The sequence below is a fragment of the Chlorocebus sabaeus genome, chromosome 11, assembly GCF_047675955.1.
Source record: "Chlorocebus sabaeus isolate Y175 chromosome 11, mChlSab1.0.hap1, whole genome shotgun sequence".
NCBI lineage: Eukaryota > Metazoa > Chordata > Mammalia > Primates > Cercopithecidae > Chlorocebus > Chlorocebus sabaeus.
Genome location: NC_132914.1, coordinates 52751279 through 52764424, shown reverse-complemented (window position 1 = coordinate 52764424; position 13146 = coordinate 52751279). Strand labels below are relative to the sequence as shown.

Below are 13146 nucleotides of genomic sequence, written 5' to 3'. Positions count from 1 at the left end.
CCTTTAAACCCACATCAATATTATAAACCACTGTAGCAGGTTTCCTGACTTCAATCTAATCCCCCTTTGATCAATGTTTCATGTAGCCCAAGAAGGGTTTCTCTGATTACCAACCACCTTCTTTAAGGCACCCCACTTTTGTGATCTCTTTGAGTACCTTTGGCAAAATGTCTGGATTTTGGTTTTATGCCCAAGGATTTGAATATCGCACTAACTTTTAAACTTCCAAAAGAATGAGGTTATTTATCCCTGAGCCCACCATAAGGCCAGAACATATTATACAGATATTCAATAAGGTTAATCAAATATATACCGATATGAAAAGGCATCAATAAGTAAATTTTGGATCATAATCTTTTTTGATGACTTCCCTGATTCTATACCTTTATTAATTATTCCTTAGCAATTATTAACACAAGACAAAATCATGAAAATCAAAATTGAGGGAATGATGGCTCAAAATGTTTGAAGATCTCTATTTCCTATTTTAGTTCTTTGCACTGGGACCCAGCACCTAGCAGTACCTTAGAGCACTCCACAATAATGAAGTATAAAGTTTTCCAAATTAATGTATAAAGATTACTTATAGTTTGTGTCTTATTATTAGCACTTCCTTTCTATGTAGCTCACATAAAATATTTGATCAAGGTGAAAACTTAATACACATTTAGCATGGTAATGAAACTAGCTACAAAATTAAAGACATATTTTATTTAAAAATAATCTGGGCATCTTTGTCAACTACCCATGATTGTGTGTAGGATGGATGGGCAATCCCAAAGACAAACACCAGACAAAATTTTGCTGAAGCACTATAACAAAATAAAAAATATTGTTCTACATTATGCGACAAGAATCAATAGATATAAATTCTGTGAAATAAAATGTTGAAGACCAGTAAGAGGGTTTATCATAAAAATACTTACCTCATGCCCAGGATAGCTCCAATATCCAAGATTTTCAGAATTAATGATGTCTTGGGGGGTAAAAAGTAAAATATGGAAAGAGTACATCCCATGAAAAAATCTACTAAAAGTATTTTTATGACATTCAGGAGAGTAACTTTTATTAATGACCACAGGTGTATTAAATAAATAGCCACAATACAATCAGTGCAAGAGAAATAATCAAAGACTAATATTTTTCTTCTCTAGAAGTTTTTTTAGAGCCTCTTGGACATCTTTGTTCCTCAGAGAATAAATCAAAGGATTCAACATGGGAGTGACTAGGGAGTAACATAAGGATGCCACTTTACTCAGCTCAGGAAATCTGTCAGGAGTGAGATACATAAAAAAGACAGCACCATACAGCACACTCACAACTCCGAGGTGAGAGCTGCAGGTGGAGAAGGCCTTCTTACGTCCCTCAATAGAGTGTATCTTTAGAACTGTGGACACAATATACATATAAGATACAATAATGACTATGATAGTAGGCAAGATAATAATACATGACAGGGAAAAAGATATCATTCTATGGATAAAGAGATCAGAACAAGATAGTCTCTGAAGCGGGCGAGAATCACAGTAAAAGTGGTCAACAGCCCGAGAAGCACAAAAAGATAAAGTAAATGTCATGCTGGTCTGAATAACTGAGCTAATGCAGCCACAGAAATAGGAACCAGCCACTAACTGAGTACAGAGACGTGTTGACATTTGAACAGAGTAGAGCAGAGGGTTGCAGATGGCAATAAAGCGGTCATAAGCCATGGCCGCCAGGAGAAATCCCTCAGTCACAATGAAGAGGGCAAAGAGAAAGAGCTGGGCCACACAGCCTGCAAAGGAGATAGACTTGCTTTCAGACCAGAAGTTGATTATAGCCTTGGGTGCAATAACAGATGAATAGAAAAGATCAATGAAGGAGAGATTGCCTAGGAAAAAATACATTGGTGTGTTTAGCCGAGGATCAGTCATAATAATGGCCATCATCCCAACATTCCCTAGAAGGATCATGGCATAAACAAACAGAAATAGCAGGAAGAGGAGAATGTGGAGCTCTGGACGGACCCTGAAGCCTACAAGAATGAAGTCAGTCATTTCTGAGTGATTGCTTGCTCCCCTGTCACCCATGGTAGAAACCTGTTGAGAGGCACAGGGCAAAATATACAAATGAACTCTTGGTTTGGATCCTAGCATTACAAATAATCTCTTATGATATTAAGATTTACGAAGCTATTTTTAAATTAATTTTATTATTTATTATTAATTTTAGCCTCATAAGTATACTGTGACTTAAAGCCAACCAATTGCTGTTGAAACCAAAGATTAGTTGTATTTTTTAATTCTTTAAGTGGTAGAGTTAGGTTTTTTGCCTCTGCACCTAATACAATTCCTTTCTACCCAAATGCCTTTCTCATTTCCAAGTATCACTTCTCTATACATTTCCCACTCATGATTCACACAGTAACTTCAACATCATGAAGCAGTGACTGGAAGAGAGCACAACCAATTTAATAAATGACTTTAGGAAGCACATTAGGTAGTTTGGGTTGGGAGATATTTGGGGTTTTAGTAGTAAAGTTTAGGAAAACGGGGACTTAATTTGGAGTACCAACAAATATAGAGGAAGTGACTGAGTTAAAAAAAAAAAGAAAAGAAAAAAAAACTACTTGTGAAGTGCAATTACCTTTCACAAGTCATGGAAACTGGATTCTGATGGATGTTATGTACCCGCTAAGATAAAAGGTGTGCACAACCAAGCACAGATTATTAGTACTCACATTCAAAAATTTCTGTCCCAGATGGACCATCAAAGCACTTTCATAAAGAAAACTTCCTTTCATTTCTTGATCCCAAGACTTGCAGATCTTTGTTTTAACTTCTATTTTAAGTTCAGGGGTGCAAGTGCAGGTGTGTCACATAGGTACATTTGTGTCATTGGGTTTTGCTGTACAGATCATTTAATCACTGAAGTATTAAGCCTAGTACCCATTAGTTATTTTTCCTGATCCTCTCCCTCCTCCCACCCTTCACTCTCCAAAAGGCTGCAGTGTGTTTTTCCCCCTCTATGTGTCCATGTGACTTGCAGTTCTTTAAAAAGAGATCTACAGTAGAACTCTTCTCCAGATAAAGGAGTTACTTTAGAAATTAATACTGCAAAGGATACATATGGGGGCATTGTTGATTACACTTTTGTTTGCCCTGAATACAACTTTTGTAGCCATTATTAACTCATTACTGCTCAAATAGATTTTTTAACTTCATATGTTAACAATACAAGCCACTCTTTCTTTGTCCTAAGGGCCTTCTGTGCATGATTCTGTCCAGGCAACAATAATAACAAACATGTATATGGCACTTTTCATGTGCCAGACACTTTTCTAAATGCTTTCATAGTAGCTCATTTAATCCATACAATAATAACATGAAGTGGGTATTATTATATTCCCAAGTTTACAGATGAGGAAATTGAGGTACAGAGAAATGAAGTCTGCTGAAATTCACTTACTAGAGTCAGAATCAAGATTTGAAGCCAAGAAAACTGGCTTCAGAATCCATGCTTTTAATCATCATTAATGATTAATCACTGTACAATATCAGCTTTTAATAAAGGACCCTTCCTGTTCCCCTACCTTACTTCTGCTTGCACTTTAGAGTTTAGTTAAAATTTCATATTTCCAAATAAAATCTCTTATTCTTCAACCTGGGTCAAAACATCTCATCCAAAGACAATTTGAAGAGACCAACTATCACCATATTTTAATATTGAGATTACATATTAATTATTCTTCACTTGACAATAGCTTACTTAAGACAAAATTCAATTTGTTCTCCATATATTGTTAGCATAACATTATGTGTCTGGTAAATGGCAATTAATCAATACATGTTTATTATAGATAAAAGTTGAATGATAATGATCATGCAGAAACAGAGAAAAACATAAAAACTATCTATCTAATACTGCAGTGGTTAGTACAGGTTTTAGGTTTAAATAAATCTAGGCTCCAGTTCTGCTTCCCTCACTTTCTAAATGGGACCTTGGACAAGTTACTTATGCTCTCTCTCTATGATACTGTATTCTCATATATAAAGTGGAAATAAGAGTCCTCAAAGTTTTCTTGGGAATAGAAAATGACATATGTACATAAATCACTTAGCACCATTTATGGTAAAGTAAGTATTCAGTAAATGTTAGCCATTATTTTCATTAAAATCTTCAGTGCTCAGTCCCACTATTCATACCAAATAATGCTTATTAGGTTGAAAATTAATAATATATACGTTCGTTTTTGGACAAAACATTCTCAGTTGAGGGTAAGAATCAATCTGTTGAAAGTTTAGAGAGAGAAAGAAATCTTGGAGAAATGGAATATTTTGCCTGAGAAAAAAGATTATTAAGAGAAAAGTTGCATAAGATGTTACCATTATTTAAGACTGTATTAAATGTTGAAAATAAAATATTCACCCATTTTATCAAAAATTAGATATGTAAATAATTAAAAAGTAGTAAGAGCTTACATTAGATTGCACTTATGGTCTGGAAAGGTGTAAGATATTTAAGAAGTGAAAGAAAGTTGACTGAAGTAAGCATGAAAAATCATTTTTTGAAAAATAATATATATCATTTATCTTTGTTTTATTCTCATCTAGAGGCAAAACAGATTATTTTAATTTCTAAGATTTATTCCTATCAAACTCATTCCAACATTATAATTTAATATTACTATTAAATGTTAATTATTCCTCACTTGAAAATAATATCCTTAACATCAAACTCAGCTTGTTTGCTGCGTATTGTCAACATAATGTTCTGAATCTAGTGAATGACAATAATTCAGTACATATTTATTACATAGAAACAAGCTGAATGATAATGAGCATGCAGAATCAGAGAAGAATGAAAAAAACAAATTTATCAAAATAAATTTATATCATCAACTGTTATAAACATTATAACATTATAAATGTTAATAAATGCATTGCTGATTACCTTTTTTACTGGAAAAGAGAGTTCTTCCCGGAGAAGCCAAGAACAAGTAGTCAGTTTGTGACTTATTTTTCAAAAACTTACATGTTTTAAAAGTTACTTTTACCTTGTATTGTTTAGTAACTTGTCAGATTCTGTTAATAATGAAGCAGCAGAGTTCCAATGTTTTCCTCTGTTTATTGTTTTAATTCTAGAAAGGATAAACAAAGTTAATTAATGACTGTCATAATTATAAGTACTGAAAAATCATTACTTTGAAATAAAATGAATCATTTCCCACAAATACACATTTATTATTACAGTTTTAGATTCTTCCTATAGATAAATGTGGCTTATGTGCCTCATTGCTCTATTTTAAAAATAGTCCTTTTTTTGGTAGTTGATTTCCTAAAAAGTTTTATAGTCCTTTTCATAAGAGAGTCAAGGTGAATTTTTCAAATCATGTTCTGCCAAAACTGAAGTAATTCCAGGAACTATAGTCTATAGTTATGCAAAGTGAACCTGAGAAATCAATCCATGGGATATTATCTATCCTGCATTGTCAGAAGCTTGGACGCTTTCAAGGCAAGAGGACAGATTGCCATGGATATGCACGTAGAGGTCTTGAGCTCTTTGGCATTTCTGAATACTGCCAAAATATCAACAGCAGTTATCCATGAGGGCTTTGGTTTTGCTATAACTTTTTCATATAATTGCAGTATTGAGATTTCCTTTGTCTTCTGGGAGACAGTACCTCTGGGAGAGAAGAAAACAAGTTGATTAATTAATAAGACCTCTAGGATCTAGAAGCAAGGTCCGTGAAGACCTCAGAGACTCTAGATTTTTTTGAAAAGTCTAAGAGGACTTAAAGTACATATGAGACATTCTTTAGGAAAAATTACAAGGATCTTTTAAGTTTAATTTCTTCACTGAAAAAGAAGCATTTTCAATTTATCATTATAGCACAGTTTTTGATAAGCAAATAGAAATAGATATGAAAGGAAATGTTGTGGTTCATAATGCAATTTGTAGGAAAATTTTGGGTCCTAGTCATAAAGTTAATTTCATATTTACTTTCAGAATTCCATTCACCCAAATCTCTCCTTGCTGACTTTTTAACTATATTTTCTCAATAGTAATTGATAAGAAAAGATAGAATAGCATAACCGTGATATGGGCAAGATCCAACAAATTCCTTCTAATCCATCAAGTAAAGGCCAAATGATTAACTGGATCTAAAGTTGGGTTTATATTGTAATTTTAATCGCTTTAAAGTTGTCTATTCAGGTGTTATGTATTAAGTTAGTAACTTCTCATCAGTCACTGTATATAGTTCAAAATAATTTAAAGAACTGTTCTATATCAGCAAAAAAATCATAATTTGTCTTTGATAACTCTTTAACTGCTATAAATGCGTATATGTAAAATAGGAAGAAAAGGGGAATGGGTGGAAAGAGGAGAAAATAATGATGGCTCATAAAGTCGTCATATATGAAGCTAGTTAAAGGCAATATTGATATTTATCCACTCCATATTACCTTTTTTCTGAACATCAGCCTCAATATCTTGAAGTTGTTTGCTGGTAGGGTGACACAAACTTCACCGTTGAAGGATCCGAGACCCTGTGGTCCTGCCTGTGATTAATTGCTGTGGTTGTTCATTAATATTTACAATGAGTCATGGCAGTATTAGAAGGGTTTCTGGAAAATGTTCTACGTTACTGCTATACTCCTTCTGTTAATATCTGTTGCTAATAAGAATAATTTACCCAAGAGAATACAAAGCTTTTTTTTTTTTAACCTATTGGTTCAGCAAAATGAATGCGTTCAGTAAACACACTGGATTTAGAGCTCATTTTATCTATTGTTGTGTTCCCCTAGTAAAATTATCCCTCTGTTAAGCAGTAAGAATATTCATTCAGCAGGGACAAATGTCATGCAGGCATCCAGCAAAAAAAAAGTTGAGAGTGAGTTGATAGGTTTTACAGTGGTGGCTGACATTCCCATTTTGAACCCTTGTACTTCGACCTGTAATTGCTTCATATATTTGTTGCTAAGGAAGAGCACAGATTATATCCTGGATGACAGTTACTCACCTTTCTAAAGCAATGATATCCAGTTGGTCCAACAACTGAATCTTTAATAAATGATTCCAGTCGCTGCCGTCGACACTACCACAGGGTTTGGGTGTAGAGTTTGGAATCCCTGCGCTGCGTTAGCAATGAAGCAGAGTTCGAACGTGCCGGCTTTCCTCAGCAAGATGTGGACGCTTGTGGAGGAAACCCACACTAACGAGATCATCACCTGGAAGCAGAATGACCAAAGTCTTTCTGGTCTTAGATGAGCAACGATTTGCAAAGGAAATTCTTCCCAAATATTTCAAGGACAATAACATGGCAAACTTTGTGAGGCAACTGAATATGTATGGTTTCCGTAAAGCAATACATATCGACTCTGGAACTGTAAAGCAGGAAAGAGATGGTCCTGTAGAATTTCAGCATCCTTATTTCAAACAAGGACAGGATGACTTGTTGGAGAACATTAAAAGGAAGGTTTCATCTTCAAAACCAGAAGAAAATAAAAATTCGTCAGGAAATTTTTTTTAAAAAAAATCATAAGTAGTGCTCAGAAGGTTCAAATAAAACAGGAAACTGTTGAGTACAGGCTTTCTGAATTAAAAAGTGAGAATGAGTCCCTTTGGAAGGAGGTGTCAGAATTACGAGCAAAGCATGCACAACAGCAACAAGTTATTCGAAAGATTGTCCAGTTTACTGTTACATTGGTTCAAAATAACCAACTTGTGAGTTTAAAACATAAAAGGCCTCTACTTTAAACACTAATGGAGCCCAAAAGAAGAATCTGTTTCAGCACATAGTCAAAGAACCAACTGATAATTACCATCATAAAGTTCCACACAGTAGGACTGAAGTTTTAAAGCCAAGGGAGATGATTTCAGATGACATCATTATTTACAATGTTACTGATGATAATGCAAATGAAGAAAATATCCCAGTTATTCCAGAAACTGGGATATTATATCATATCCATACATTATATCACATATATATGTGTGTGTATGTATATATATCCAGGATGTTATATATGGTCCCTCCAGTTGTACCCAGTATCCTGATATTGTCACCGCTGAAGATGACAATGAAGATGAGTATGCACCTGTCATTCAGAGTGGAGAGCAGAGTGAACCAGCCAGCGAAGCCCTAAGTTCAGGCAGTGATGACAGCAACCTCTCATGTCTAGTGCTGTCTACTAAATGGTTCATCCTGTCTGACCTCAGAAGACCCAGTGACCATAATGGATTCCATTTTGAATGATAACATCAGTCTTTTGGGAAAGGTTGAGTTGTTGGATTATCTTAACAGTATTGATTGCAGTTTAGAGGACTTCCAAGTTGTGCTATCAGGAAGACAATTTAGCATAGACCCAGGTCTCCTGGTTGACTCTGAGAAAAAAGGATTAGAAACTACCAAGAACAATCTAGTTCAGCCAGTTTGGGAAGAGGGAAGAAAATCTAAATCCAAGCCAGATGAGCAGCTTATCCAGTACACTGCCTTTCCACTTCTTGCATTCCTCGACAGGACCCCTGCTTCTTCTGTCGAACAGGTGAGTACAACAGCATCATCAGAAGTTATGTCCTCTGTAGATAAATCTATAGAAGTTGATCAAGTGAAATTTATCCTACAGTGCAAACACGCAAACACAAATCTATAAATATGGTGTACTATATTAACATAATGAAGAACATAAACCATACGATCATCTCGATAGATGCAGAAAAAAAAATTTGACAAAATCAAACATCTTTTAATAATATAATAAAAACTCTCAAAAAATATGTGGAGAAGAAATATACCTCAACACAATAAAGGCCATACATGACAAGCCTACATGCACACACACACACACACACACACACACACACACACATCTGCGTTGCTGATATGGTTTAGCTCTGTGTCCCCACTCAAATGTCATCTCAGATTGTAATCCTTGTGTGTCGAGGGAGGGAAGTGGTGGGAGTGATTGGATCATGGGGTGGTTTCCCCCATGCTGTTCCTGTGATAGTGAGTGACTTCTCACAAGATCTGATGGTTTAAAAGTCTGTGGCAGTTTCCCCCTCACTCTCTCTGTCTCTCCTGCCACCTTGTGAAGAAGGTACTTTCTTCCCCTTCACCTTCCACCATGCTTGTAAGTTTCCTGATGCCTCTCCAACCATACAGAACTGTGAGTCAATTAAACCTCTTTCTTTATAAATTACCCAGTCTCAGATATGTCTTTATAGCAGTGTGAGAATAGACTAATACAATTGCCTACTGGTGACATTTATTAACAGGCTTTTTTATTAATAGGCTAGTTGTCAAACTTCTATAAGTGGTAACACTATGTTTTCTACTTTCTCGGATAACATTTTTAATATAGTGCTTCATAATTAACCCCGGGTTTTCCCTTTTTTCTATACTTCCACTACTACAGTGATAATCCAGATTTGGTACCTACTCAACTCAACTTGAACATTATTTTTTTAAAATCCTATCTGATTTCTTTTTTCTCCTCAGCATTTACTTTTTAAGATTCCAGATTTATCTTTCTCAAACACTATTTTAATTATGCCATTTCTTTCTTAAGAGATTTTGTTACTTTCCAATTTCCTATTTAGCAAATTGGGCTTTCTATTACTCTCCAAATTGTAACCTCTATGAAACCAGATGAGATGTCTCACTGCATCCATTCATCTTGCACAGTGTAGGCTTAACACGTTGATTTTAATTATACCCGATACATTCTCTTTGAATCTAGTTCTAAATCCTACCAATATTTAAGATTCCATTCATATCTCCCCAGAGTTACCATTGTCTTGCTACGGTAGCCAAACTTGGCATCACTTCTCCATACTTTTTAAAAATATTATTATAGTTATCCCTACATATGATAGCATCTATTTATGCTTTGGTTATTTAATGCATGTCATTTTACATTTACAATTGAATCTTCAGTTCCTCACAATGAAATGCATTACTTGCAAGATCCAATAACACTTATCAGAATTTGAAGTGCAGCGTAAGTGTTCATTCATTTTTAATTTATTGAATTCATTTATAGTTCATTTGTGATGGTTAATATTGAGTGTCAACATTATCGGATTGAAGGATGCAAAGTATTGTTCCTGGGTGTGTCTGTGAGGGTGTTGCCAAAGGAGATTAACAGTTGAGTCACTGGACTAGGAGAGGCAGACCCATCCTCAATCTGGTGGACACTATCTATTCAGTGCCAGTGAAGTGAAGCTAGGATAAAAGCAGGCAGAGGAACATGGAAGGACTAGACTGGCTAAGTCTTCTGGCCTCCATCTTTCTCCTGTGCTGGATGCTTCCTGTCCTCGAACATTGGATTCCAAGTTCTTTAGCTTGTTGGCTCCTGAACCTACACCAGTAGTTTGCCAAGCACTCTCAGGCTTTTGGCCACAGACTGAAGGCTCCACTGTCAGCTTCCCTACTTTTGAGATTTTAGGACTCAGACTGGTTTCCTTACTCCTCAGTTTACAAACAGCCTATTGTGGGACTTCACCTCGTGATCATGTGAGTAAATACTTCTTAATAAACTCCCTTTCATATATGCATCTATCCTATTAGCCCTGTCTCTCTAGAGAACCATGACTAATACATCTTATTTTAAAAAGTTTTGAAGTAACTTGCAACAACTGCAGTAACAAACTAATTTATTAAATGTATTCAAAACTTAATTTGGGCCAAGTATTTTTCTAAGCACTTTACATGAATTTCATAATTTAATCATTAAAACATTTCATATACTAATGAAACCTTTTATAAGTATATAAATACCAATAACCTTTTTTATTATACTTTAAGTTCCGGGATACACATGCAGAACATGCAGGTTTGTTACGTAGGTATACACATGCCATAGTGGTTTGCTGCACCCATCAATCCCTCATCTATATTAAGTATTTCTCCTAATGCTATCTCTCCCATAGCCCTTCACCCCCGACAGGCCCTGGTGTGTGATGTTCCCCTCCCTGTGTTCTCATTTTTCAACTCGCACTTATGAGTGAGAACATGCTGTGTTTGGTTTTCTGTACCTGTGTTAGTTTGCTGACAATGATGGTTTCCAGCTTCATCCATGTCCCTGCAAAGGACATGATCTCGTCCTTTTTTATGATTGCATAGCATTCTATGGTGTATATGTGCCATATTTTCTTCATCCGGTCTATCATTAATGGACATTTGGGTTGGTTCCAAGTCTTTGCTATTGTGAATAGTGCGGCAATAAACATACATGTGCATGAGTCCTTATAGTAGAATGATTTATAATCCTTTGAGTATATACCCAGTAATTGGATTGCTGGGTCAGATGGTATTTCTTGTTCTAGATCCTTGAGGAATCGCCATACTGTCTTCCACAATGGTTGAATTAATTTACACTCCCACCAACAGTGTAAACGCATTCCTATTTCAACACATCCTCTCCAGCATCTGTTGGTTCTAGACTTTTTAAAAATCGCCATTCTAACTGGCATGAGATGGTATCTCATTGTGGTTTTGATTTGCATTTCTCTAATGACAAGTGATGATGAGCTTTTTTTCATATGTTTGTTGGCCACATAAATGTCTTCTTTTGAGAAGTGTCTGTTCATATCCTTCACCCACTTTTTGATGGTGTTGTTTGTTTTTTTCTTGTATATTTGTTTAAGTTATTTGTAGATTCTGGATATTAGCCCTTTGTTAAAACTTAAAAATGCCCTTTGTCAGATGGATAGATTACCGAAATTTTCTCCCATTCTGTAGGTTGTCTGTTCACTCTGATGATAGATTCTTTTGCTGTGCAGAAGCTCTTTAGTTTAATTCCATCCCATTTGTCAATTTTGGCTTTTGTTGCCATTGCTTTTGTTGTTTTAGTCATGAAGTCTTTGCCCATGCCTATGTCCTGAATGGTGTTGCCTAGGTTTTCTTTTAGGTTTTTTGTTGTTCTAGGTCTGACATTTAAGTCTTTAATCCATCTTGAGTTGATATTTGTACAAGATGTAAGGAAGGGGTCCAGTTTCAGTTTTCTGCATGTGACTAGCCAGTTTCCCCAACACCATTTATTAAATAGGGAATCCTTCCCTACTGCTTGTTTTTGCCAGGTTTGTCAAACATCAGATGGCAGGACATGTGTGGCATTATTTCTGAGGTCTCTGTTCTATTCTATTGGTCTATATATCTGTTTTGGTACCAGTACCATGCTGTTTCAGTTACTGTAGCCTTGTAGTATGGTTTGAAGTCAGGTAGCATGATGCCTTGAGCTTTATTCCTTTTGTTTAGGATTGTCTTGGCTGTACGGGCCTTTTTTGGTTCCATATGAAATTTAAAGTAGTTTTTTCTAATTCTGTGAAGAAAGTCAATGGTACCTTGATGGGGATAGCATTCAATCTGTAAATTACTTTAGGCAGTATGGTCATTTTCACGATACTGATTCTTCCTATCCATGAGCATGGAATGTTTTTCCATTTGTTTGTGTCTTCTCTTATTTACTTGAGCAGTAGTTTGTAGTTCTCCTTGAAGAGGTCTTTCACATCCCTGGTAAGTTGTATGCCTAGGTATTTTATTCTCTTTGTAGCAATTGCGAATGGGAGTTCACTCATGATTTGGCTCTCTGTGTGTCTATTATTGGTATAGAGGAATGCTTATGATTTTGACACACTGATTCTGTATCCTGAGACTTTGCTGAAGTTGCTTACCAGATTAAGGAGATACTGGGTTGAGACAATGGGGTTTTCTAATATACAATCATGTCATCTGCAAACAGAGACAATTTGACTTCCTCTCTTCCTATATCAATACCCTTTATTTCTTTCTGTTGCCTGATTGCCCTGGTCAGAATTTCCAATACTATGTTGAACAGGAGTGGTGAGAAAGGACATCCTTGTGTCATGCTGGTTTTCAAAGGGAATTCTTCCAACTTTTGCCCATTCAGTATGATATTAGCTGTGCGTTTGTCATAAATAGCTCTTATTATTTTGAGATACATTCCATCAATACCTAGTTTATTGAGAGTTTTTAGCATTAAGTGCTGTTGAATTTTGTTGAAGGCCTTTTCTGCATCAGTTGAGATAATCATGTGGTTTTTGTCATTGGTTCTGTTGATGTGATGGATTCCATTTATTGATTTGCGTATGTTGAACCAGCCTTGCATCCCAGGGATGAAGCCAACTTGATCGTGGCAGATA

The 13146-nt window shown here is 35.6% G+C and overlaps 1 protein-coding gene and 1 pseudogene across 1 annotated transcript; one reads left to right on the top strand and one right to left on the bottom strand.

The window, feature by feature from the left end:
- Positions 1-1127: 1127 nt before the first annotated feature.
- Positions 1128-2084, bottom strand: LOC103238455 (olfactory receptor 9K2). Its single transcript, XM_008003542.3, has one exon. It carries the CDS (start codon positions 2067-2069, stop codon positions 1128-1130), a length of 942 nt encoding a protein of 313 aa, XP_008001733.3. The 5' UTR covers positions 2070-2084.
- A 4808-nt stretch (positions 2085-6892) lies between these two features.
- LOC103238456 (heat shock factor protein 2 pseudogene) lies at positions 6893-8636 on the top strand (annotated as a pseudogene).
- Positions 8637-13146: the final 4510 nt, after the last annotated feature.